General features: G+C 44.0%; 1 protein-coding gene and 1 non-coding gene across 2 annotated transcripts in view; one reads left to right on the top strand and one right to left on the bottom strand.

Annotated features, from left to right (window-relative positions):
* The window catches only part of SASH1 (SAM and SH3 domain containing 1), a 190111-nt gene that overhangs the window by 73894 nt on the left and 90024 nt on the right, over positions 1–26193 (top strand). The window contains exons 3-4 of the mRNA XM_061428249.1: positions 14097–14147; positions 14270–14319. Coding sequence (XP_061284233.1) covers positions 14097–14147; positions 14270–14319 — 101 coding nt within the window. The remainder of the gene's footprint in view (positions 1–14096; positions 14148–14269; positions 14320–26193) is intronic.
* Positions 11250–11321, bottom strand: TRNAC-ACA (transfer RNA cysteine (anticodon ACA)). Its single transcript has one exon. It is a non-coding gene; the product is annotated as a tRNA-Cys (tRNA).

Consider the following 26193-nt stretch of genomic DNA (forward strand, 5'->3'; position numbering starts at 1 on the left):
CACACATACAGTCTCATTGTTACTATTAATTCAAAAGTTCATTTCTTTCAGAAGTAAAAGTTTGTCACTGACGACTTTAGAATACTGGATTGTCATTGCCTGTCATTGATTCTGAGGCTTTTTAAGATGGTTAAAAAAACTTTTAAAGATGGTTTGAAAATGTGATGCAAAGACTGAGAAAGAACAATGGTTACATGTCATGATGGTGTTTGATTTTTACAGCTACGAAGACAACAATAATAATGCTCTAAATCATGACAAAATGTGAGCCAGTCTCAGAGGATTCATTTAAATTTGGCGTCTCCAGTTTGGTGAAGCTACATACTTTTATAAAATCCATATTCACACACTCACTGTGCATACTAATCAGATCAGATGTTATTTATATGATAATGTGGAGGCTTTGGGTTTTTTATTTTTTCAGTAATGTTCATCTTACTTGATCATGAGTTCCTGAAGTTCAGCGACTCTTCTTTATACTTCCAGTTCCCAGCATGTCAGCTAAGTATAAAGGTGACACTTAAGAAATATTGGTTGAATAAATGAATACATGAATGTTTGTTCAGTTACAGGCAGTCACCAACTTCCAAAGATTATTCATTCTAAAACATTTGAGTCACTGGGTTAGGACTTGTAGTTCATTTTCCTGTGAAAATATAATGGAAAAAGTAAATTATCTCTCAAAGTCTTATTTAATTTCCAGCTGTTACACTGCAACATAAGTAATAGAATCACTATCGTTGACAGAGGTCCGGATCAGTTTTTGAAATAGCCCGCATCCCAGGCAGCAGATAATACCATGGTCACGATCTCAAATCCTCCAGTTATACAGATTCCACATGTTGTAAATAACTTATTCTGTTGTTGGACACCTGGCTTTACCTGCCCCCTCCACCTTTAAGTGATGTTAAGCTCATCCTTTTTATTTTAAAATCATTAGTCTTGATCATCTCCTTCTAGAGAACAGAAGACCAGGCTGGAGTTTAGATGTGACTCAGGATACACGGATCTCTTTAATTTCCAGGCCACTGAATCCAGAATTTGAAGCAACCCTGCCTTGTCTGGGATGGCAATTCTTAAAGTGTGGCTCCCCAGGACTTCCCTGGTGGTCCAGTAGTCAAGAATCTGCCTGCCAATGCAGGGCACAGGGGTTCGATCCCTGGTCCTGGAATATCCCACACGCTGTGGGGCAACTGAGCCCTTGCACAACAACTACTGGGCCCATGCTCTAGAGCCTGGACGCTGTAACTACTGAGCCCGAGTGCTGCAGTTACTGAAGCCCACACGCCTATAGCCTGTGCTCCCCACTGCAGTGAAGAGTAGTTCCCACTTGCCGAAACTCGATAAAGCCTGCACACACCAACGAAGACCCAGCACAGCCAAAAATAAATGAATAAGTAAATAATAAAAAAGCGTGGCTCCCCAGCCAACAGTGTGGTCTTCACCTGAGAACTTGGTCTTAATGCAAATCAGCAGGTTCACTCCAGATGGACAGAATCTGGAATTCTGGGGAGGGTCCCAGCAATGGTGTTGAACAAGCCCTCTGGGCGGTTGCAAGGTGCTAAAAGCAGAACCGCTGTTCTAGGGCTCATTGGAGTGTGATCCCAAGATGGAACTTGTTGCGATACCTCTGGGCAGCAAGTTCCGTGATGGCTCGCACTTTATCAGCCAGCTGTCCAGCACTCTTCTGCTGAATGTGATGATCACGGGGCCTTGGAAATGTTGGATGAGTATGGTTCAAGGTGCAGTTCATGGTACAGTGGTCAGACACGGTGGAGACACAGGAACCTTTTGGCTCTGTGTGGCTGAGCTAGCTTCAGGATGGATGTTGGATGCACATGTCTGCACATTAGAACTTGGTCATTTCGTCATACCTACTATGAGAAGTTTCAAGTAGATTTGAAATCTGTTACATTTTTGTAGGGAATTTTATTGTGATGTTACTCAAAGTGCTGTTAGATTCTTGCAATATAAATTGCCATTAAGTATTTTTCAGTGGTTATAAAAATGGCCAAAATGATTTCACTTAGCTATGTGAGTGAACTCCTTGTTAAGAAATGACCAACCAGAGCAGCAACAGCTTGCTGCTGCTGCTGCTGCTGCTAAGTCACTTCAGTCGTGTCCGACTCTGTGCAACCCCATAGATGGAAGCCCACTAGGCTCCTCTCTCCCTGGGATTCTCCAGGTAAGAATACTGGAGTGGGTTGCCATTTCCTTCTCCAATGCATGAAAGTGAAAAGTGAAAGTGAAGTCGCTCAGTCGTGTCTGACTCCTAGCGACCTCATGGACTGCAGCCTACCAGGTTTCTCCGTCCATGGGATTTTCCAGGCAAGAGTACTGGGGTGGGGTGCCATTGCCTTCTCTGAGCAACAGCTTACTTACCCTTAAAAGTTTTGCTGCGGTCTTGCTTATAGTCCTTTTAAGCATGTATCCTAATTTTTAAGTTATTTTTAAGTAAATAAGCTCACAGTTCTGTTTTTAAAAAATTAAGAAGATTGTATTTGGAAATTTTGTACCAATTCAATATTTACTGTTTCCACTAACACTCTGATACTGTCAATAACTACTATTAAAGCACATAATAAATGTTTTTTTCACTCAGCCCCTTCTCCTCCCGCCCTGCCCGCTGTGTGCTGTGCTCAGTCATGTCCTGCACTTTGTGACCCCATGGACTATAGCCCATCAGGCTTCTCTGTCCATCAAATTCTGCAGGCAAGAATACTGGAGTAAGTTGCCATTTTCTATTCCAGGGGGTCTTCCCTACCCAGGGATAGAACTCATGTCTCCTGAGTCTCTTGCAGGCAGATTCTTTACCATCAAGCCACCTGGGAAGCCTCGGTGTCCCACCTGCCCCCGCCGCCTCTGTAGAGGGACCTGTTATGTTGTGCCACGTGGGAAGGTGCATAAGGCTGTCTGTCTTCTCTCCCTGGAAGCCCTTCCCACGTTTGTGTTGTTCTTCCCTTCTCTGAGTAAATAGTCCCGGTTCCTCCTATTGATCTTGTTTGTATGATTCCATTTCCAGACACCCTTCTAGTGAAGGTTCTCTTGGTTTTCGTTAACCTCTGGAAGATGTGGCAAGGAGCTGAGCACAGCGGTCCAGATAGCACCTGCCTGTATAGCACCTGCTAGAACAAAGGAATATGGGGCCTGTGATTTTTTTTTTTAAACATTTTAATCTATTTTTGGCTCTGCTGGGTCTTCATTGCTGTGCTCAGACCTTCTCTAGTTGTGGTGAGTGGGGACTACTCTCTCATAGCAGTGCACGAGCTCTAGAGTCTAAAGCACAGTCTCAGTAGTGATATATGGGCTCAGTTGCACGCCCTCTCTCAACACTCCCAGGGCGTGGGATCTTCCTGGACCAGGGATGGAACCGGGATCCCTTGCATTGGCAGGCGGATTCTTTTTTTATTTTTTATAATCATGTTTATTTTTGTTTATTTACCTATTTGGATCTATATGTATTTGCTTGTTGTCTTAAAAAATTTTTTTTTTTATTTTTAATTGAATGATAATTGTTTTACAGTATTATGTTGGTTTCTGCCAAACATCATCACAAATCAACTATGTCCCCTCCCTCTTGAACTGCCCTCCCACCTTCCTCCCCAGGCCAGTGAAATCTTAACCACTGGACCACCAGGGAAGTCCTGGAGAGAAATTAAAAACAAGCAGCCCCATTTAGTTGCTTTCCTTCACTTTTCTCTCATGTTAATCAATCCCCATCGGCAATGAGATAACCCAGAAAACCTCTTTGGGAATCTGGGTCTCTGCACGTTGTTCTTACAACACTGAGTTTGGATGGACCATCCAGAGTGGCTGGACATCATGGTGTCCACCACTGGGAAGTGCAGTGGCCATTTGGATGTTGGTGTCAATAAACTGAATTATACAACTTTTTAAAAAGGATGATTAAAATATCTTTATGACACTGTGCCTTTTAATTTTTACACTTGTATGACATGAGACACTGTTAGTTTTATTCATAGAATGAACATGTGTATGCTTCTACCATGACACTTGTCATTGAAATGATCTGTTGTCATTACCACGGTCTAGGTTTTATCCCTGTCTTTCTGCAAGATGCTTGGTGCCTGCTCTGTACTCAACGCTGTTCAAGTTGTAGCCTAAAAGATCCAGTGCATCATCTCCTAAGACAGTTTAGAAGTTAAACTACCTCATTTGAAATGATGCTTGACAGCACCATGCTTGACACTCTTAGATTCAAATTATCCTTGATTTTAACCAGTTCATCTAACAGTTACTAACACCCCTGTGTTTTACCACAGCCATGCATCATGATGGCAGAATGTATCTGCTTTCTCCCCAAACTGAGTTCTGCCCCCGTCCTGGGTCCTGGGTACTGCCAGTCGGTAGGGGGTGGGGGCGTGTGCATTTCATGGATGTCCCCTTGGGAGGCCCCTTGGTTTACATTAGGGGATCTCAGGCCTGCCTCCAGCTTTGCTGAAGTTAAAGCACTTGGAGGACAGTTCTGTATGGACCTGGCTTGTGATGTTGGTCAGGGAGATCTAGTGTACTCTCTACCAGAATTCAGAGGAGAAATTCTCACTCACAGGAATAGTCCTGTATCTTTTGACTTACCTTGTGCTATATGCTTAGTTGCTTCATTTGTGTCTGACCCTTTGCGACCCTATGGACTGTAGCCCACCAGGCTCTTCTGCCCATGGAATTCTCCAGGCAAGATGGGTAATGTCAATCTTTAACTGACCATGTCTTTTTTGCATTAAACATTAGAAAGCTTCAGTTCGGTTCAGTTCAGTCGCTCAGTCATGTCTGACTCTTTGCGACCCCATGAATCGCAGCACGCCAGGCCTCCCTGTCCATCACCAACTCCCGGAGTTCACTCAAGCTCACGTCCATCGAGTCGGTGATGCCATCCAGCCATCTCATCCTCTGTCGTCCCCTTCTCCTCCTGCCTCCAATCCCTCCCAGCATCAGAATCTTTTCCAATGAGTCAACTCTTTGCACGTGGTGGCCAAAGTATTGGGGTTTCAGCTTTAGCATCAGTCCTTCCAATGAACACCTAGGACTGATCTCCTTCAGAATGGACTGGTTGGATCTCCTTGCAGTCCAAGGGACTCTCAAGAGTCTTCTCCAACACCACAGTTCAAAAGCTTAGCCCCTTCAAATATGTGGTCTCCATAACCTGTATTTTGTGAACTAATGTAATTCATGGACCGATTTTACTATAGAACCTTGATTTTTCTCCCTTTGTGTATCATTTACATTGGTCTTTTAACTTTATCCTGTAACATAGCACTTAAGTTTCATAAGCCATTCTCAGTCATTTTTGCAACATGGAGAGGTCTAATGTGTGACAAATGCTTGGAGAACATGGGCTAAGGCAGCAAGGAGACTCACCACAGGGCAGTGATGGCTAGGTAGAAATTGCCACTTTTGTTGCTTTCTTATAACTGCTTCTAGAAATTCTCTGATCTGTTAATTATGGTTAGGCTTTAAAGTTGCAGTCACTGGGATAGCATTCAACTGTGGAAAAAAAAGTTTTTTTCCTTGGGAACTTTCTTCTTTGATGTGGTGGGATGGGAGTAGTTTTCCATTCACTTTCACTCACTAGAAAATATTTTATATGCTAGGCTGTGAGTTTATTTATAGGAGCCTGAAAATGACGAACGCTTCCTGTTTCACCTGTGAACGATTTAGGTGAAACAAGACATGACAAGGTATGGGGCCCGACTGAGAACACACAGGCCACTGCAGATTTTACCTTAAGAGTGATTAAATACCGCCTGTTCCTTTTAAGTTCTTACAGCTCTAAGTTGTAGATCATTTTGAGAGTATTTGCTGAATTGCTTTTACTTACTGATGTAACTCCCTGCAACACGAAAGAAGTCTTAAAGCATGAAAATACATGTTCCAGTCAGTGAGACCTGAAACAGAAATCAGTGGAAGAATCAGAATCACTGGCAAAGTAAACAAGCTTAAGCAAATCAAACCAATAGATAGCCCTCGAGCACTTCTCCTGAGCAGAGAGCCTGTGCAAGACTTTGGAGAGAAACGCCCATAAGAAGAGGGACCGGTCTTGTTCATTGCTGTCTCTTTAGCACTTCATGTGGGACCTGGTGCACAGTCAGTGCTGAATAGTTTTTGTTGGAGTGTGTTTACACAAACACACTCTCCGTGTGTCTATGTCTGTGTAGCTGTCTGCCTGTGGGTAAAGTGAGTCTCTGATAAGAGGGCATTTATGGTCTAGTTGAGGGAATAACTAGACCCTGTGCTTCCCTGGTGGCTCAGAGGGTAAAGCTTCTGCCTGCAATGCAGGAGACCTGGGTTCGATCCCTGGGTCAGGAAGATCCTCTGGAGAAGGAAATGGCAATCCACTCCAGTACCCTTGACTGGAGAATCCCATGGATGGAGGAGCCTGGAGGGCTACAGTACATGGGGTCACAAAGAGTCGGACATGTAGTCCATGGGATTCTGACCCAGGGATCGAACCTGGGTCTCCCGCATTGCAGGCAGATGCTTTACCCTCTGAGCCACAAGGGAAGCCCCTATCTTTGAGGGAATAAAATAAAATGAGCAGAAGAGTATGTGTCTGCTAATTCACTTAAGTCATGTCTGACTCTTTGTGACCCCATGGACTGTAGCTCACCAAGCTCTTCTGTCCCTGGGATTCTTCAGGCAAGAATACTGGAAGGGGTTGCCATGCCCTCCTTCAGAAGATCTTGCTGCCCCAGGGATTGGACCTTTGTCTCTTTGTTTCCTGCATTGGCGGCCAGGTTTTTTACCCCAAGCTTAAGAGTACCTCCGCATAAGGACCCTCAGGCATAGTGCATGGGACACAGCTGGGCAGGGAAGGTTTAAGGAGAGATGGGTTTGTAGCTGATGCTGAAGGACGACTAGGGTTTGGGTGGACAGGAAGCAGCAGGGCATTCCAGGTAGTCATGAGCGAAAGTGAAACACTAGGAAAGCATCCACTCGGGACAGTGGACCTGGCACCCAGTCTCTAAGGAGAGGGTTTATGAGCTGACCAATTGGTTCACATTTCCTTCAGAAATGTGACCTTTATCCTGTTTGCACTGTTTCCACATTTTGGGAAAGATTTTGGAACATAGATGTGAAACAGTACAAAGCCCTGTGCTTCTCAAATGGATGTGGGCATACGGATCAGCTGAGGATCTTGGTAAAATGCAGATTTTGATGCAGGAGGTGGGAAGTGGGGCCCACGACTGCCTTTCTAACCAGCTTCCAGGTGATTCTAATGCTCGTGATCTCATTGTTCAGTTGTGTCTGACTCTGCGATCCCACAGAGCATGCCAACCTTCCCTGTCCTTCATTATCTCCTGGAGCTTTCTCAAACTCATGTCCATTGAGTTGGTGATGCCATCTAACCATCTCATCCTCTGTCACCCCCTCCTTCTCCTGCCCTCAATCTTTCCTATCATCAGAGTTTTTTCCCAATGAGTCAGCTCTCTCTGCATCAGGTGGCCAAAGGACTGGAGCTTCAGCTTCAGCATCAGTCCGTCCAATGAGTATTCAGCGTTTATTTCCTTTAGGATTGACCAAAGAGACTGGTTTGATCTCCTTCCTCATGAAGCATGAAGCACTTTAAATACCAAAGACAAGGCGTTAGGATTTCAAGGTTTATTGGAGTAGTTCTTGAGTGGGCATGACACTGCTGCATCCTGGGGTTTCAGAGTCGGAAAGGAGCTTGAAGACAATCAAATGGTCTGTTTATCTTTTGTTGCCATTGGAAAAACCAAATAAAATAAAACTGAGATCTAAAGTGGGAGCCAGATGGGAACATAATTCTACCGGCCTGAAGTCAGCATCTCCCACTCTGCTATGCACCGTGGTCCACGTCTGTGAGGGGGACGGCAAAGAAGCAGGTGTCTGTGAGAGCAGATGCGTTGGCTGTGAGAAGGGAGAAGCAGCGTCTCCTAATGTGATGGGAGTGAGAAAATTCCCAAGAAAACACTGAGGTTTAAAACCTGGTAGAATGAATACATGCCGCACTGATGGGTTGGAATGGAGGAATCAGTCAAGGGGAGGATACGTGGCCAGCAGGGTCATGCCAGCACTTCAGTCTTCCTGTTAAGTGATGGATGCCACATGTGTCTTTTTTTAAAATTTATTTGGCTGTGCTAGGGCTTAGTTGTGACATGTAGGATCTTTCGTTAAGGCATGTGGGATCTAGGTCCCTGACCAGGAATCGAGCCCAGGCCTCCTGCGTTTAGAGTGTGACTGTACCTTTGACTGGCAATTCAGAGCTTTGTTGCTGCCATTCATTGAATACATTGGAAAGAGCCTGTTGCATTTCACTTGTGGCTGAAAGTGGTAAGCACAAAGCCCTCTTGGTTTTTTCCGCCTTCCTCTTCCTGTGCCCGAGGTGGAGGAGGAGAACTTGGTGCTAAGCAGAGCTGGTGGGCTCCTGATGTTCTTCCTCCCTGCTTTTGGAACAGCAGACGGGTTTATCCCTCTTGCTTTCTCAGCTGTGAAGTTCCTTTGGCTTCCAGCACTGCCGGCATTAAGGGAGGGAGAGGTGTGAATTTCCACAAAAACATGAAAGCAAAGTTGGTGTGGGAGTGAGGGCCGGGTACTTGTTTTCCAGGCCCTATTCTGCCGTGAGTGGATTTTGACGTTGGTATATTGCACAGCGAGTGTAGCGCTTCAGAGTGAAAACCTAGCCATGGAAGGTCAGAACTTTAGTTTCCTATTTGACCTCGATTGGTGTGACCACTTCCCTGGTGGCTCAGACGGTAAAGCGACTTCCTGTAAGCGGGAGACCTGGGTTCAATCCTTGGGTCAGGAAGATCCCTTGGAGAAGGAAATGGCAACCCACTCCAGTACTCTTGCCTGGAGAATTCCATGGATGGAGGAGCCTGGTAGGCTACAGTCCATGGGGTCAAAAAGAGTCGGACACGACTGAGCGACTTCACTGGTTGGTTCACTGGTGTGACCGCAGAGTGTGTTTGTGTGCGTATGTGTGTTGCCCATGTGTGAGTACGTGTGCGCATGCCCAGGCAGGTGGAAACACACATGTGCTCTCATGTTTTGGTTTTACGAAACCACTTAGGTCGTCTTGAAACACTTTTCTTTTTTGGCTTCTGTGTGTGACATGGGCTTCCCAGGTGGCGCTCGTGGTAAAGAACCCACCCGCTAGTGCTGGGGACAAAGGGATGCGGGTTTGACCCCCGGGTCAGTAAGAGCCCCTGGAGGAGGGCATGGCAACCCACTCCAGTATTCTTGCCTGGAGAATCCCATGGACAGAGGAGCCTGGCGGGCTCTGGTCTATAGTGTCGCAGAGTCAGACATGACTAAAGCGACTTAGCATCATGCATGTGCACACATGTTAGACATAATAAACATTCAGGAATTGTTTCCAGAAATTGTCCAATTTGATAAGAAACGGATATGAGGTTCCCCCCCCAGTAATTTTTTTGTCATCTAAATCCTTTCTTAAAAATACTATATAGTACTATGGTTTAGTTTCTTTCAGTCAAACTATAAATATGAGATTATTTCTAAAATCATCATGGACCTTTATTGTTAAACATAAGCTGATTGCATAGCTTTATGACATAAGTTATTAAAATTTTTTAAACTTCAAGAAAGTATTTTAAATAGGGCATGGCCTAATTTGAGAAATTGTTTTGATATTTCTTAAGAAATTTTTAATTGTTGAGATAAAACTAAAGTTATTATCAAATTTAATTTTTTAGAATAGTTATTATGCTTAAAAATATAAAAGTATTATGTGCTTTCACACTTAATACAGAGGCCTTTGCAGGAATAATCATTGGTGTTTACACCAATTCAGAAATACAGAAGCCATTGCAGAAATAATCAATCATAGGTGTTTAAGAATCCTTCTAATGAATGCCCTGGCAGTTTAGTGATTAGAAGTCCACACTTTGACTACTGAGTCTGTCACTGTTTTCATTTTTCCCCAATCTATTTGCCATGAAGTGATGGGACCAGAAGCCATGATCTTCAGTTTTTAAATGTTGAGTTTTAAATCATCTTTTTCATTCTCCTCTCTCACCTTCATCAAGAAGCTCTTTAGTTCCTCTTCTCTTTGTGCCATTAGGGTGGTGTCATTCCCCTCATTCAGTTTAGTTCAGTCGCTCAGTCATATCCGACTCTTTACGACCCCATGGACTGCAGCATGCTGGGCTTCCCTGTTCATCACCATCTCCTGGAGCTTGCTCAAACTCATGTCCATCGAGTCGGCGATGCCATCCAACCATCTCATCCTCTGTCATCCCCTTCTCCTGCCTTCTATCTTTCCCAGCATCAGGGTCTTTTCCAATGAGTCAGTTCTTGGCATCAGGTGGCTGAAGTATTGAAGCTTCAGCTTCAGCATCCAATGAATATTCAGGACTGATTTCCTTTAGGACTGACTGGTTTGATCTCCTTGCAGTCCAAGGGGCTCTCAAGAGTCTTCTCCAACACACAGTTCAAAAGCATCAATTCTTCAGTGCTCAGCGTTCTTTATGGTCCAACTCTCACATCCATACATGACTGCTGGAAAAACCATAGCTTATTCTCCTCATTACACTGGCTGAATTAGGAGCGGAGAAGGGGGCAGCCTAAACTGGGAACTGGACAGGGAAGGAGGATGTCGAGGAGCCTTTCTCTGCCCATTCTTTTTTTTTTTTTAATAGTTCTTTTAATTTTTTAAAATTGAAATATAGTTGATTTACAGTGTTATGTTAGTTACCGGTGTAACACAGAGTGATCCAGCTGTGTGTGGGTGTGTGTGTGTATGTATTCCAAAAAAATATAAATTGTTATGATTTATCACAGGATATTGAATATAGTGCCCTGTGCTATACACTAGGATCTTTTTTTATGTATTTTATATATAGTGGTGTGTATCTGTTAATCCCAAGCTCCTAATTTATTCCTCCTTCCCTCCCTTTTACATAACCTTAGATTTGCTTTCTATGAGTCTGTCTCTGTTTTGTAAATAGGTCTGCTTGTATCATTTTTGTAGATTTCACATATAAGTGATATTATAAGGTACTTGACTTTCTCTACCTCTGACTTACTTCACTTAGAATGATAATCTCCAGGTCAATCTGTGTTGCTGCACATTCTCTGCCCACCTTGACCTGAATCCATCCTTCTTTATTATGTAAGTGAAGTGAAGTCGCTCCGTCATGTCCTACTCTTTGCGACCCCATGGACTGTAGCCTACCAGGCTCCTCTGTCCATGGGATTTTCCAGGCAATAGTACTGGAGTGGATTGCCATTTCCTTCTCCAGCGGATCTTCCCAACCCAGGGATTGAACCTGGGTCTCCCGCATTGTAGACAGACGCTTTACCATCTGAGCCAGCAGGGAAGTTTTGCTATTATGTAAGCAATACCCCTTATTGCTGCATACATGTGTACATACATGTGTGCAGACAGCACCAATGATGGTGCTCCTTCTGCCTGGCTCTTTCACACCTTCTCATTTCACATTGTGCGGTAGAAGAAATCCATTTCTTCTTTAGTGCTAAACAGAATAAAAAACTGTCCAGCACTTTTTCCCTCAAGTGTGTATGACGCATTTCCAAACTTGTCTCATGCTCTGCACAGAAGGTGTTTTATCCAACTGTACATCAGTACCTGCTAGCTTTAACTCTTTATTGTGATGTTCTGTTTCTTAGGCTCAATGGTGGGTCCACATGGGTTTCATCATATTCACAAGTGCCTGACAGAATGGTAGTCTTTTGCATGCTTGTCATTAATATCATATGACATCTATCAATATCATAATAGTGGAATTTTGCCAAAGAGCCCAATCTGTTTTCTCACCAAACGTCAAACAGGTCCTTAACTTAGTGGGTAATTTTACAAGCTTCTCCTCACTTGTGTAGTGTTTTTACTTTAGGGTACATTTAATCTAAGAAATATCTCATTATAATGGTGGTTGTCTCTCTTTGAGAGATGAAATTAATAATGTTTGCTCTGAATCACATTGTTTGTGACATACTCTGCGGGTGGAAAAGCACTAGAAACAATCACAGTGCGAGATCTCCTGTTCAACTATTCTGTTCCTGATAAAACAGATGTTCTGCATGGAAACTAACTGGGTCCGTTATTTTAATGGGGTGAATTGTAATGCATTATACATCAAACTTACACCCCCAACCAATTTCCTAAGTAGCTACAGCACAGTCAAATGTCTATTATAAGTGACAAACTAACATGTGAAAATGAATTGTTTTAGAGTATTAGTTCCAGATCATCAAACATTTAATATGATTGTTAACAAGCATCAGCTTTGTATGCAGGAATGGGTATGTTTTGCATAATATACCATAAATATTGTGTTATTATGTGGAGTAACAAATGATGCACCAATAAATAAAATTTATTAGAAAAGTACAGATAAAAATGTATAATAAAAGCAGGTAATTTCTTATCATGGTCTGCATTATCTCGTAAGGAGAGACTTGGAGTATAAAGAAAGTTAAGAACAGAGGACAGGAAGAGTTGAATCAGTTACTTTGTGTTGATGGGTATGGAGTTGGGTGAGAGGACAATTTCAGAGGAACTAATAGAGTTGTGTCATAATTCTGACACTTCCATACCCTCCTGAATGGGAAGACTTAAGATGAAAAAACTGCACACTCTACCTTTGCTTTTCCTACAGTTGAAGTTTGTAAATTTCGCTAGGCACTGATCCTAAAAGGTTGGGTATCAGGGCACCAGATTGGTTTCTAAGCACCAAGAACCTCCAAAATACATATCCCTTTTGTTGATTGCACTTGAGTCTGACATCATACCAATCAGACTTGGAATGTAACTCAAACATTTCCATTTATTGTTTTATGAAGGAATATATATTTGATCATTATAAACAAAAGTGGTAATACAAACCAGGAGAATGTTAACCAGAGAGAAGTTCAGTGGGACTTCACACCACTCTGATATTTTTTCAGAACAAATGAGGTCCTGGAACTGGAGTCAACAGGGTTGCCAGTCCATTAAAACAGTTTTCTCCTGTGGTCTGCTTATCCACGTCACCCCATTCTCAGATGTAACCACTCCAACACTCTCATTTTATTTTCTATATTTGTACCGGATTCCTTTTACCTTGTGTACATTCATACTTTTGTTTGGAGTTACGTTTCATTGCTGCATTTTAAAATATTGGTCTAGATTTATAATTGTGCTAAAGATGAAATAGGCAAACTGAAAAAAAAGCAATTAGATGCAAGTGAGAATTTGTAATTTGAGATGAACTTTGCCCATTTCCTGAGTGTTAACTGACTAATGTTAACTAAGAAAATAGTCTTCAAATAGTGCCCATGTAGTCCCGAAGAAGATAGTGATCTCTAAGAACACAATAGGATTATCGGAAAACTTTCACAATTTCATATTTCAAGCTTATATAATGTTGGTGATATTACTCCTTCCTCTAAAACTGCCCATTTTCCTGCTTATGACTTACTGATCAGCCGGGGACCACCCTGGTCTTGGACCACACTTTGGTGTGGACCTTTGCTTTAGCACCTATTTAAAGTTTTTCTCTAGTTATGAAAAAATACCAGTGTGATGCTCTGTTTACTTGTATAACTCATTTTTCTATAGTCTGCCATGACACTTCTAATAATGTCATTATCCTGTTTATTTCAATATATTTTTTAATCACAGGTAACTGGTTATCTTTTTTTTTTCTTTCGAAGGGGTACAGTTTTTTAAAACTGTGAAATGAGAGTATTATCCTCTGCTATTTTATCTCTAATTTCCTTGAATCCCCTGCCTCTTCTTTATGACTTCATGACATAAATGGATCGTAGTAAATTCTGCGTCTTTGTGACGGCCTGGTCTCATCCGGAAAATCATTTTACCACTAACTCTCCGTCCTCTTCAGTTAGATTGTGCTTTTCTCTTCTGCAATAAAATTGTCACCAGTGTCAAGCGATGTAATTTGGAAAACAGTTCACTTTTAAAAGGCTAGGGCTCTCGTTTAAAAAACAGTTTTTTTTCAGAAAATCTGTTTATCTCCTCCCACTGTAACCTAGCATTTCCCAACTCTCCCCTGTCTCTTCTTACACATTATTTGTCTTTTCTGGTGTGTGCCACGTTTGGAAGTCTCATTAAACCAGCATCTGTTCTGTTTTAGGAGAAACCCGAAGCCAGCCCCACGTCACTTCAGCTGCGGTCTCAGATCGAAGTAAGCACAGTGACTTTAATCATCTATTTTTGCTTCTGTCTTTTTTAAAAAGTGGTATTATGTAAAAATGAGATGAAGCCTGCTGTTCTGCCTGCACTGACCCTATGAATCTTCTCTCCTAGGAGTCGCTTGGCTTCTGTAGCGCTGTATCAACACCAGAAGTGGAAAGAAAGTAAGTTTTCCTCCTTCTGTCCTGGAGCGGAATTTCTAAGGTGTCTTTTAGGTCCTTTCTGACGGAAATGGGATAGGTGATTGTACACATACTGTGTATGTACTGTGGAACTTGAAGTTATTTTCCTGCGCGTGTGTGTGTGTGTGTGTGTACGTGTATGTAGGTGGATGAGTGTATTCTGTAATTCAATTGGTGATGCCCAAGGATTCTGCAAAGTGTTATTGATTTCACACTCCTTGTTGTAAGTCAACCTGAAATATCTGAAAGTGAGCGTGGAGAAAAGGAAGAGACAGCTAAGTCAACCAAAATGGTTTTCTTCTTTTACACTGGTTTTTGATACAGGATGGAAGTCATAAAGAAGCAAAGTACAAAAGTATAATACATTCCAGAATAAAACAATGATTACAGTACCTCTCTGCACCTTGCTTTGAAGTGTGTTTATGTGTGTGTTAGTTGCTCAGTTGTGTCTGACTCTTTGCGACCCCATGGGCTATAGCCTGCCAGGCTCCTCAGTTCATGGAATTCTCCAAGCAAGAATACTGGAGTGGGTGGCCATGCCCTGCTTCAGGGGATCTTCCCGACCCAGGGATCAAACCTGGGTCTCCTGCATTGCAGGCAGATTCTTTACCACTGAGCCACCTTAAAACAAGAATAAACACTTGTCACTAACCTTTCCCGTTAAAGGTAATACTTTTGGCTTACTTGTCCTAACTTGAACCCTGTAATCTTGACTCTCATGGAAGATAATTCTATCTTATGGTTTATATTTCCAGTATTTCTTTTACGTCACTTGAGAAAAAAAGAAAAAAGCAATTTTTTTTCTTTCCCTTTTCTACTTTATTCCATCATAATTACGCTAAAAGGTTCTATTTATGATCTTCTGAGGTAAAGAAATTTTGAGAAAGTCCCCATCTTTAAACAGACACTTCCTCTGGCACAGAGCCACTTAGACTGTTTGAGGCCAAGGGAGGCATAGAAGTGGTTTAGGCGTCAAAAGTATTTCTGGAATGAAAAGCACACATTAGGCAAGCGTGTGTGTGCTTTACAGCACAGCTCTGCCTAATCCGTCCACGTGTGTGTGCTGCTGGCACTGACGCGGCTTCCAGGAGTGGAGGCTGCCATGCCAAAGCTTCAGTCACACTGAGCGGATTCAGTTTCATGCCTGGGGAATGTTGGGGGTGATGAGCAGAAGAAATCCCAGGCCGTTGCCCCCTCGAGGTTGAAAGATAAATGTGCCATAAGCGTGAATTTCCTTTGTCTTAGTTGCATGTATTCTCCTGGGGACTTAGTAGTGTGGAGGCTGAAGTAGCCAAGAGTTTTGAGTTGACCTCAGTTTTGAAATTGGAGGTGCGGTGATGTTGAACTGAAGGTGAGCAGCAGCTCTGCACGAGAGGCTGTAGGCTCCTCCGACCTGGTTTGCTACCTCTGTGGCGTGATTCAGCCTGAGAACTCAGGTGATCTCTCAGTCTCTGAATCTACCAGGGGACAAGTCACTTTCCTCCTCAGAGGAAGTGACTCACCAAAGTTAAACGCGTCTTAGTTAGGCTGGTGTTTCTCCTTCCCCTCAATTGTGGGTAGTCATTCTTTCCGTGTTTATGTGCTCCACTTGGTAAAATGTGGCATGAGTCTTGTGGTCCAGAGATACACTAACAGCCTCCTGAGGTTACCAAATTTCTCTCTCTCTCTCTCTCACACACACACACACACACAGCTGTTGACAACCCCTAGCCTCCCCATCTGTCATACGTGCATTTTGCTTCTGTTCTAGTAAATTATTCTTGTTGTTGTTTAGTCGCCCAGTCATGTCCGACTCTTTTGCAACCCCATGGACTGTAGCCCTCCAGGCTCCTCTGTCCATGGGATTTCCCAGGCAAGAATACTGGAGTGGGTTACCATTTCCTCCTCCAGAGGATCTTCCTGACCCAGGGATTGGACCTGCATCTCCTGCGTTGGCAGGCAGGTTCTTTACCACTGAACCACCTGGGAAGCCCATGTTCTAGTAAATGGTTTCCTTAAATTTAGTTGTTTCTAAATAATTTGAAGGTTTCTGTACATCTTTTCCTCCATTTGCCTTTTAATGGTTTTTGAAAACTATAATACTTCTTTAATTAAAAAAAAAAACTTTTGAAAAGAATTTTAATTTACAGAAAAGTTTCAAGAATTTTGTGATGAGCTCCCATGTGAGCTCTACTTCGACTCACCAATTTGTATGCTTTGGCTCTCTCTTCTATACACTCCTGTCTGCTTGCAAATACTCTGCAATGCAAAATCCTGCTATTCTGCAAATGAAGATGCTTGCTGGTAACTTTGCAGACCCTGGAGGATGGCCTGGCAAACCAGTTGGTTGTGTCTGGTTAGTAAGTACAGAGTATCTGCCAACCATAATACCCTTCTGAGTCAGCAGTGCCGTTTAATTGGCAGAAGGTTTCTTCTACTTTTTTATTCAAAAGGCAAGAGAACTCAGTAAATACAAGTGGACAGATCAACAGCAGCACAACCTTAGGAGCGGAGGCATAGGTGACAGCAGGAAATGCGGGAGCTGAGATGTGGGCCCTGCGGGCACCTGCCTTCCAGAGCCACTGTCTCCTCCCCACACAGTTGTCTCAGGAGCCTCAGCACCCCTGCCCTTCCTTCTCCTCCAGTGAAAACTTGTTTTAAGCAAGGTATCAGGCGTTACTTATAATGCAGATCATCACCTCTCTCAGTGGTATTTTGCATTCAACCGCTCTTAAAGTCTTCAAGTTACAGTACAATAGCTCTAGCCAGAAAAGACCCAGGAGGTGGGTTATTTGGGCAGACCAGCAGTGAGAATTCTGATATACCTGGCAGGACAGACCCTGAGCACCCTGACAAGTCAGGTTCCTTGGACTCTGGTCTTTAGATATGTAGTGTTAGTCCCTCAGTCCTGTCCGATCCCGTGGACTGTAGCCCTCCAGGATCCTCTGTCCATGGAATTCTCCAGGCAAGAATACTGGAATGGGTAGCCATTCTTTTCTCCAGGGTATCTTGCCGACCCAGGGACTGAACCTGGGTCTCCTGCATTGCAGGCAGATTCTTTACCATCTGAGATATGCAGGACCTGCCTGGTGAAAGGGTGGATGGATGCATGGATGGAGAGAGAGAGGTGGGGGGATGGAATATGGACCTGCCAGCTGCCACCCACCCTCCCTCACACCCCAGTCTGTAGGCCCTCCATATGCTTTCACTGAAAATATTCTAAAAAAGGCCGACAGAGCTCTTCTGTTTATATCTATTTACATGGCCTATTGATGAGACTATCCACTTTATTACACCAGTCTCGGCTTTGTGTTGACTGGTTGAAAAGGTGAATGCATATTAAAGTTTCTTGTTACTCACCAGTTATTCTCAAGAATAACTGAGACAAAGAATTTTTGTTGGAAAATATCTTTTATAACTATATGGAATGGGTGCAGGCAAGGAATGTTTCCCTCCACAACAGTTCTGTAAAGGTGGAGTCATCAGCCACTGCAGAGCCCCCAGCCCCAACCCCAGGGACTTCTGTATGGGTAAAAAAAGGAGGCATTCTGTGCTTTGGATCCTGGCCCTGTTAAGATGCATACCTAAGGAATAATTTCAAACAGCACAGATTCCTGCATCTTCGAATACATCAGTTCATTTAGTTCAGTCACTCAGTCGTGTCCAACTCTGCGACCCCAGGGACTGCAGCATCCCAGGCCTCCCTGTACATCACCAACTCTTGGAGCTTGCTCAAACTCATGTCCATCGTCTTGGTGATGCCATCCAACTATCTCATCCTCTGTCGTCCCCTTCTCCTCCTGCCTTCAATCTTTCCCAGCCTCAGGTCTTTTCCATTGAGTTATGTCTTCGCATCAGGTGGCCAAAGTGTTGGAGTTTCAGCCTTAGCATCAGTCCTTCCAATGAATATTCAGGACTGATTTCATTTAGGATGGACTGGTTGGATCTCCTTGCAGTCCAAGGGACTCTCAAGAGTCTTCTCCAACACCATACTTCAAAAGCATCAATTCTTCGGCGCTCGGCTTTCTTTATAGTCCAACTCTCACATCCATACATGACTACTGGAAAAACCATAGCTTTGACTAGGTGGACCTTTGTCAGCAAAGTAATGTCTCTGCTTTTTAATATGCTGTTTAGGTTGGTCATAACTTTTCTTCCAAGGAGCAAATGTTTTTTAATTTCATGGCTGCAGTCACCATCTGCAGTGATTTTGGAGCCCCCCCAAATAAAGTCTCTCATTGTTTCCATTGTTTCCCCATCTATTTGCCATGAAGTGATGGGACCAGAGGCCATGATCTTCATTTTCTGAATGTTAGGTTTTAAGCCAACTTTTTCACTCTCCTCTTTCACTTTCATCAAGAAGTTCTTTAGTTCTTCTTCACTTTCTGCCATAAGGGTGGTGTCACCTGCATATCTGAGGTTATTGATATTTCTCCCGGCAATCTTAATTCCAGCTTATGCTTCATCCAGCCCAGCATTTCTCACGATGTACTCTGCATATAAATTAAATAGGCAGCATAACAATATACAGCCTTGACATACTCCTTTCCCAATTTGGAACCAGTCTGTTGTTCCATGTCCAGTTCTAATTGTTGCTTCTTGACCTGCATGCAGATTTCTCAGGAGGCAGGTCAGGTGGTCTGGTATTCCTATCTCTTTAAGAATTTTCCACAATTTGTTGAAAGTCACCAAAACAATTAACTTAAAATATATGGATTTTTATGTGTGTGTGTGATTAGTAGTAATCTTTTGATGTTCAAGTCTTTTGATGTTTTCCCCGTCTGCAGGGAAAGAAAAATCCCTGTTTATCCTGGCTCCTCCCTGGTCTCCTAGGATCAGTCCTCTCAGAGCTCTCTGAGCAGCTGTCCCCTGAGCTATACTCTTCAGTAAGATCTTCAAATTGAACTTAACTTGCAACTTTTAGGTTGTGCCAACAGAGTTTAGTTGGAAATAACAGAAAACCTGACAAGTAGTATTGTTAACTAAGGGAAGTTTCACTGGATACGTTCATGCTCATGGGCAGGTCCAGGACTGGCAGTGCAGCTCAAGCAAGCCTTCAGGAGCTCAGACTGTCCTTCCTGCCACCTCCTTGCCTCTCCCTCCCTCTCTCCCACCCTCTCTCGTCCCTTCCTTCTTGCTCCTTTCCTTCCTTCCTCCAGTTTTAAAGTGCTGCTGCATCTTCCAGGAGGGAAGGAGAAGCAGGGTAAAGGGAAGAAGGTAAAAGGTGTTAGGTGCTTAGAATGGGAAAACGGAGTCCAAAATAGCGGTGGCCCTAAGACAAAGAAAGGAAAAAGCCTGCGAAAATAGAACAAAGGAAGGTCTGAGGACCAGAATGAGAACCTCAGGTGGAGCAAGCAGCCCTCCTGACTAGCCCAATTTACATAGGACAGGCTCAAGGGGAGAAGAAAAAACATATAAAAAGAGGAGCCAAAATTGAGCCACAGGCTTCTGTTGGTGTCTTTTGGGTCAGCCCGCCCTCATGCCTCGAGGTTGTATTTTCCTTTGCTTGCCAAATTATACTGAGCTGTAACACCAAGCTGTAACACCGGTCTGTCTGTCGCTTCAAATTTTTGCTGTGGCAGGACAGGACCAAGGAAATTACAAACTCCCCTGACTTCTCACAAAGGTAAAAAAGCGAAAGAAAGGCACATCATTTACAAAGCTTTTCTAGAGACCTGGTCCAACACCCTCCACTTTATCCCGCTCATTTCTTCCCACAGCAGCTGTTCTCTGAGCATCAGCTGTGAGCACAGTCCACTGTTCTTGGTGTTGTTTTTCCCATTGACAAATGCAGAAACTGAGGCACAGAGGGGTTGATAAGTTGCCCTTGTTTACACAACTAACAGGTGGCAGAGCCCAGATTGAATCCCACTTAAAAATTCATGCTGCTAACCTTGAAGATCTAATTCTAAAGTACTTGTTGTTGTATTGCTTATGCAAATGGAGAGGTGAGAAGTAAATGAGTTCATTAGCATTCTGTAAATAACAGCAGTTAAAACTTCCACTTCAGATGTTCCCTCGGAAGTAGGAGCAAATTTTATTTTTATATATACTGGGTCCCTTAAATTTATCTATAGAGACAGCAAGGGCCAAAATAAATCTCAACACTTCACCTTCGCCAATATTTATAAGTTCTTTTCTCCTAAGTCTTTCACTAGAGTTGAAAATTCGCTGATTTAGTTTCCCTTTCTTTCATTACCTGTGACTACACTTCAACTATTTTATGGTGAAAAAGTCTAAAAATATATAGCAGTGTGATGGAAGAGGAAGATAAATACAGTGGGAGCAGTGTTCTGTGGGCAGATAAAATGCACAGAATAGAGTTTATCAGTGTTCTATGTGACCATTTGTTCCATTTAAACTTTGCGTCACTCTCCAAATTATTTCATCTGTTTCATCTGGCAAGCTGGTAACTCTTGAAGGTGTCAGCTTTCTTTCCAGCAGCCCCCACCCGCTCAAAAATCTCTGTCTTTCCCTCCTTTTGCCTCTTGACTCCAGGGAAGACACCCTTGGTCCCCCTTGTTCTGTCTCACCTCCTGCCTACTCACCTGATTGCCTGCTTTCCTGGTCTTGCCGCCTCTCCCTCTGCACCCCTCCTAACCCACCCTCTGCCTGCCTGGCCATCTCTTCCCTTGATCTGCTCTTCAGGCCGGTTAAGTTCCTACAGTCTCCCAGATGGGCCACATTCTCCCATGGATGCTGAGCCTCACCCTGCTCCTCCTGATGGTGTGTCCTGTCTGTCACCCTCACCGTCCTCCCCAGCCCCCCTTATGTGTGCAAGCTTCATTCACCCTTAACGACTCAGTTCTGGTCCTGCCTCTTCTGGAGGTCCTCCCTAATCTGCAGAGTGGAGATAGAGCATCCTGCTGCTGGGCTCTGTCACCCCTGAGCTCTCCTGCTGTGGGAGCAGTGGACAGCAGTTATGGGCCCACCTCTGTGTGTGTGTGTGTGTGTGTGTGTGTGTAGTCACCTCCCGTGTGTGTGTGTATAGTCACCTCCCACACCGAGCCCAGGATCTTTTACATAAAAGACTTTGGATAAATGCGTGAGTGGGAGAGTAAGCACACACTCATAAAAATGCTTACTTCCTTTCCACCCTGTGAGAATCTCGCCGTCCTCCCATAATTCCATTTCTCTCCCCCACTTAGTGCTGAACTTTTCCTCCAAAGCTGAATTCCTCTCTTCCTTCCCTGCTGAGATGCTCTTCCCAAGGTCCAATGCCCCCACCCCGCCCTTAGATGCTTGTTGCATTTGGCTCACATTTTCTCTTGGTCACATTGCCCTCTCCAGCCTTAGTGTGTGTGTGTCTGTGACACTGTGGTTTCCAGTTTCTCCCCCTCACTTTATGCCCACTCTTTGGCAGCTGCCTGTGTTCCTCCCACCCCTTACTCTGGCTATCCTGCTGGAGCTTTTATCCAGCCTGCAAGCGCTCCCAAGATACTTATACCAACCCGTGGCTTTGAACTATGGTCTCTGGGCACCTGTGTGGGATCTATACCACGCCCTCTGACCCTTCCCCCAAGCTGGTGACGTGCCTGTTTCAGCCTCTTGCTGGTTGTCTGCTCATTGCCATTCCAGTCACCCCAAGCTGCACATTCTTATGGTAGAACCGCTCCTCCTTTATCCTTCTTCCTTCTCCCTGTGAGTACTTGTTCTCTGACCGTATGGTCCCCCTTTTTCCCAGGGACTACTTTCTGGACTTTACAGAGCTTTACATTATTATTTCTGCATTTCATTCATGATTCTAAGACCTCTGCCAAATCTTGTTGCTTGCTACTTCTGTATCTTGACCCATCTCCCTCTTTTTCATCTTCACTACTCCAAGGGGGACCTTAACACTCTTCTGGTGAACTGGAAAAGAGTAATTCAGGAAATTACTCCCTGAAATATAATTAGGTCCCAGCACACCGAGAGTTTGCTGAGATCCCGCAGGGACACTTATAAATTAGAATCTCTTCAGGTTTTCACCTTGGTGATCAACACCCCCTAATAGAGACCCAGCCCATCTTTATTGCTTCATCTTCCCGTCTCCCAGCCACACGGCCCAGCTCCAGGCCTTGGAGCTTCTTTCCAATACCTCCTGAGTTGTCTGGTGTTCCAGACTGGAAAGCATTTCCTTCTTTTAAGTCCTGTTTTAAGGATCGCTTCTCCCTGAATGCTTTCTCAGTCCCCTTGCTGGCTGTATTCGTTCTACCACTTGGAATCCAGGAACATTTGCTGTCTTTTCATATACTGTCACATGTAGCATCATCATCATTGTTGTTAATAGCACTGTAATAACCTTCGGTTATTTCTGCGTATTGGACACTGGTGCTAGTTGCTTTTATTGTACTTTGATCATTGAATTTTTCATGAATCTTTCACTGAGGTATGTGCTACTTTTGAGGGGAATTACTTTGTCCAGGGTCCCAGAGCAAGAAACAAAAATCCCAATCCAGTCGAAGTACCATTATAGCCTTGGGGTTACCAATTCTCTGGGTTGAAATCCAGGCTCTTTCTTCTAGCTCTGCAACTCTTAGCTAGTTAATTAATCTTTTTATCTACAGATTTCATGACTATAAAGTGAGGATAATCAGTAAAGTACTTCCTTCAGTATGCTATAGAAAGTGAAAGTCACTCATTCGTGTCTGACTATTTGCAACCCCATGGACTGTACAGTCCCTGGAATTCTCCAGGCCAAAATACTGGAGCGGATAGCCTTTCCCTTCTCCAGGGGATCTTCCCAACCTAGGGATCAAACCCAGGTCTCCTGCATTGCAGGCAGATTCTTTGCCCAAGAATACTGGGGTGGGTAGCCTATCTCTTCTCCAGCAGATCTTCCCAACCCAGGAATCGAACTGTGGTCTCCTGCATCGCAGGCAGATTCTTTACTAGCTGAGCTACCAGGGAAGCTTTAGTAAGCTATTAAGAATCTAATAAGTGCCCAACAGTCTTGTCTGTTATCAGTGTCTGTTCTGTCTGACCCAAGTTCATGGCCTCGCCCCTGGCTTCAGCCCCTTGTTCATGCTCAGTTGCTCAGTCATGTCCGATTCTTTGGAACCCTATGAACTGTAGCCCACCAGGCTCCTCTGTCCTTGGGATTTCCCAGGCAAGAATACTGGAGTGGGTTGCCATGTCCTCCTCCAGGGGATCTTCCCAACCCAGGGACTGAACCTGCTTCTCTTGCCTCTCTTGCATTGCAGACCGATTCTTTACCGCTGAGCCATCAGGAAAACCCCTAACCACTGGTGGACTTTTCTGCTCCCACCCAGCCTAGCATGATCATGGACTCCTTGAGTCCATCACTCTCTTCCTCTCTTTGGAGTTTCTGTAACATCCAGAACAGTGCTTTACATAGAACAGGTGCTCATTAAATAAGTGCATCAAATTCATTCACCCCCAGTACTTTGAAATAAAACTAAAAGTGGATTATTTCCAGGACTTTGATTACAGAAGACCTACTTTAGTCTCATCTGTTAGCTAGCATATTCCAGCATCTCCCTAAAATGTTAGCAGTGTAATATGAAGTAAGTGCTTTTTGTTTGTGAATATTAGCCATAAGAAGACACCTGTTAAAAGCATTTTAAAAAACATGTGGCAGAGAGAACAGTAGTTTCCACAAGTCCCCAGATCTCTTTGTAAAAGCTGCCCCTTCCCTCCCCACTCAATTCCATTTTGCAGTCTTGTTCAAGTCATCTCAGATTTTCCCTCCTCTGTTAAATAGAAATAACAGATCACATACCATCTCCAATAAAGGCATGATATGGAGAAACAAACAAAATATTATACTAATTTTAAAAATCCTTAAAACTTTTTAAACCTGCAATTTGGTTGGTAAAGTGTGTTTATTTTATTCTTAGTAACAGCTTTGAAATATAGTTCACATACCACACAACTCACCTGTTAAAAAGTGTAAAGTTCAGTGGGTTTTAGGGTGTATAGAGTTTTGCAGCCATCACTGCAATCAATTTTGGAGAATTTTGTCAATTCAAAAAGAAATCCTGTGTCTCTCAGCTGTCTCCACTGAATTCTCCCATCTTTCTCTCCCCTGAACAGCCACTAATCAGCTTTCTGTCTCTATAGATTTGCCTGTTACTGACATTTCATGGAAACAGGGTCATACAGTTTAAGTGACTGGCTTATTTCACTGAGCATAATGTTTTCGAAGCTTTCCTACATTCATTCCTTTTTGTTGTCTGTATGTGCACATTCTGCTTATCCATTCATCAACTGATGGACATTTAGGGTTGTTTTGACTTTTCAGTTATTATGCATGATGCCGCTTTGAACATTTGTATTACAGGTTTTTGTGGGGTCATCTATTTTCTTTTTTTAATCAGCTTAGTTGAAATGCCGTGCACAGACCATACTGGTCACCTTTTTAAAGTTTACAGGCCACAGGTGTTTACTATATCCACAGGTATGTGTCACCATCACCTTGTTAATGTAGAACATTTCAGTTTCCCAGAAAGAAACCCCGTGTCCTTCAGCAGTCACTGCTCTGTCTTCTGATGACCCCCAGTCCTCTAATCTACTTTACGTCTGTATAGAATTGCCTATTTGGGATATTTCGTATCAACAGAAGGAAAGCAGACATTGGAAAGAAAATGTGTTTGCTAGGCTTATAGGAAAAATACTGTGAATCCAGTTCTCCACAACTTTGTGTCCAGCCTCCTTGAAATGTGTAAGAAATGTCAGAAAGTTTATTTTCTCAGTGGAACCTCCTCCCTCTTGCTCAATTAGCTGGTTCCCAGGGACTGGGCTTGAGGAGGGGGCTCACGCATCATCTGTCTGTGGAATTCCCCTGAGGACAGGGCTGTGGTCCCTTGTGTGGTGAGCCAGGGCTCTGTTTTTCCCTGGTAAATGGGAGTGCTAGAAACCCGCCTGCAGGGTGATTGTTAAATCCTCCTTCAGACGGAACAGAGGCTGTGAGAATTGCTGATGAGTTTGTTAAGAAATCCAGGTCAAGCCGTGATCCCTGGAGCTGAGACTAATGCATCCTGTTTCCACATCCTGTTTGTGGCAAGGCTGTGGGGTGGGGAGGGGAATACCAGTTTTTTCCCGTGGGGAATGTGCATGTGTGAGGAGTGAGAAAACCTGTGGAGGCCCATCCTTCAGGATAGCTCACCAGTCGGTTCTGCCCAGTTCAGGGGGGTGCGTCTCACCGTGTCCCCGCTGTCCCCCCAGGAAAGGGTGGCAGGCACTTGTGGCCTGTGAGAACAGCACCCGGGGTGACTCGGGCTCCTAGTGTCTGGTCGTTGGAGCTCACCAGACAGGGAAGATAGGCAGACGGAAAGCTTAGGGTTCAGAAAATACTGGGTTGGCCAAAAAGTTCCTTCTGGTTTTCCATGAGATATAGTGGAAAAGCCCGAACACACTTTTTGGTCAACCCAATAAATAGGCTGCACCCGGAGCCAGGCATAGGCATATGTAGTCCATATTCTTTTGCTCTAATTAGTTGACTAGTAGCCAGCTGCCAGGCTTCCTTGGTGGCTCAGGGGTAAAGAATCCACCTACAGTGCGGGAGCCATGGGACATTGGTTCGATCCCTGGGTTGGGAAGATCCCCTGGGGGAGGGCATGGCAACCCACTCCAGTATTCTTGCCTGGAGAATCCCATGGACAGAGGAGCCTGGCAGGCTACAGTCCATGGAGTTGCAGAGTCGGACACGACTGAAGCAACTTTGCTCGCAAGCATGCAGCTATCTGCCAAGGCGGTGGGCCTAAGAGCAAGGGCATTGTCCAGGGCCTGGGCCCCAGTCCGTCTGTGATGGTCAGCCCTCCAGCTTCAGCTCCCAGGGACGTGGTGGTGAGTTTGAGTCCGAGTTTCCGGGTTCCTTCTAGCCTGGGCCATTTCTCCCTTTCTGACCAAATGCAAAGCCTGCTCTGTACCCACCAA

The sequence above is a fragment of the Bos javanicus genome, chromosome 9 (genome assembly GCF_032452875.1).
Source record: "Bos javanicus breed banteng chromosome 9, ARS-OSU_banteng_1.0, whole genome shotgun sequence".
Taxonomy (NCBI): domain Eukaryota; kingdom Metazoa; phylum Chordata; class Mammalia; order Artiodactyla; family Bovidae; genus Bos; species Bos javanicus.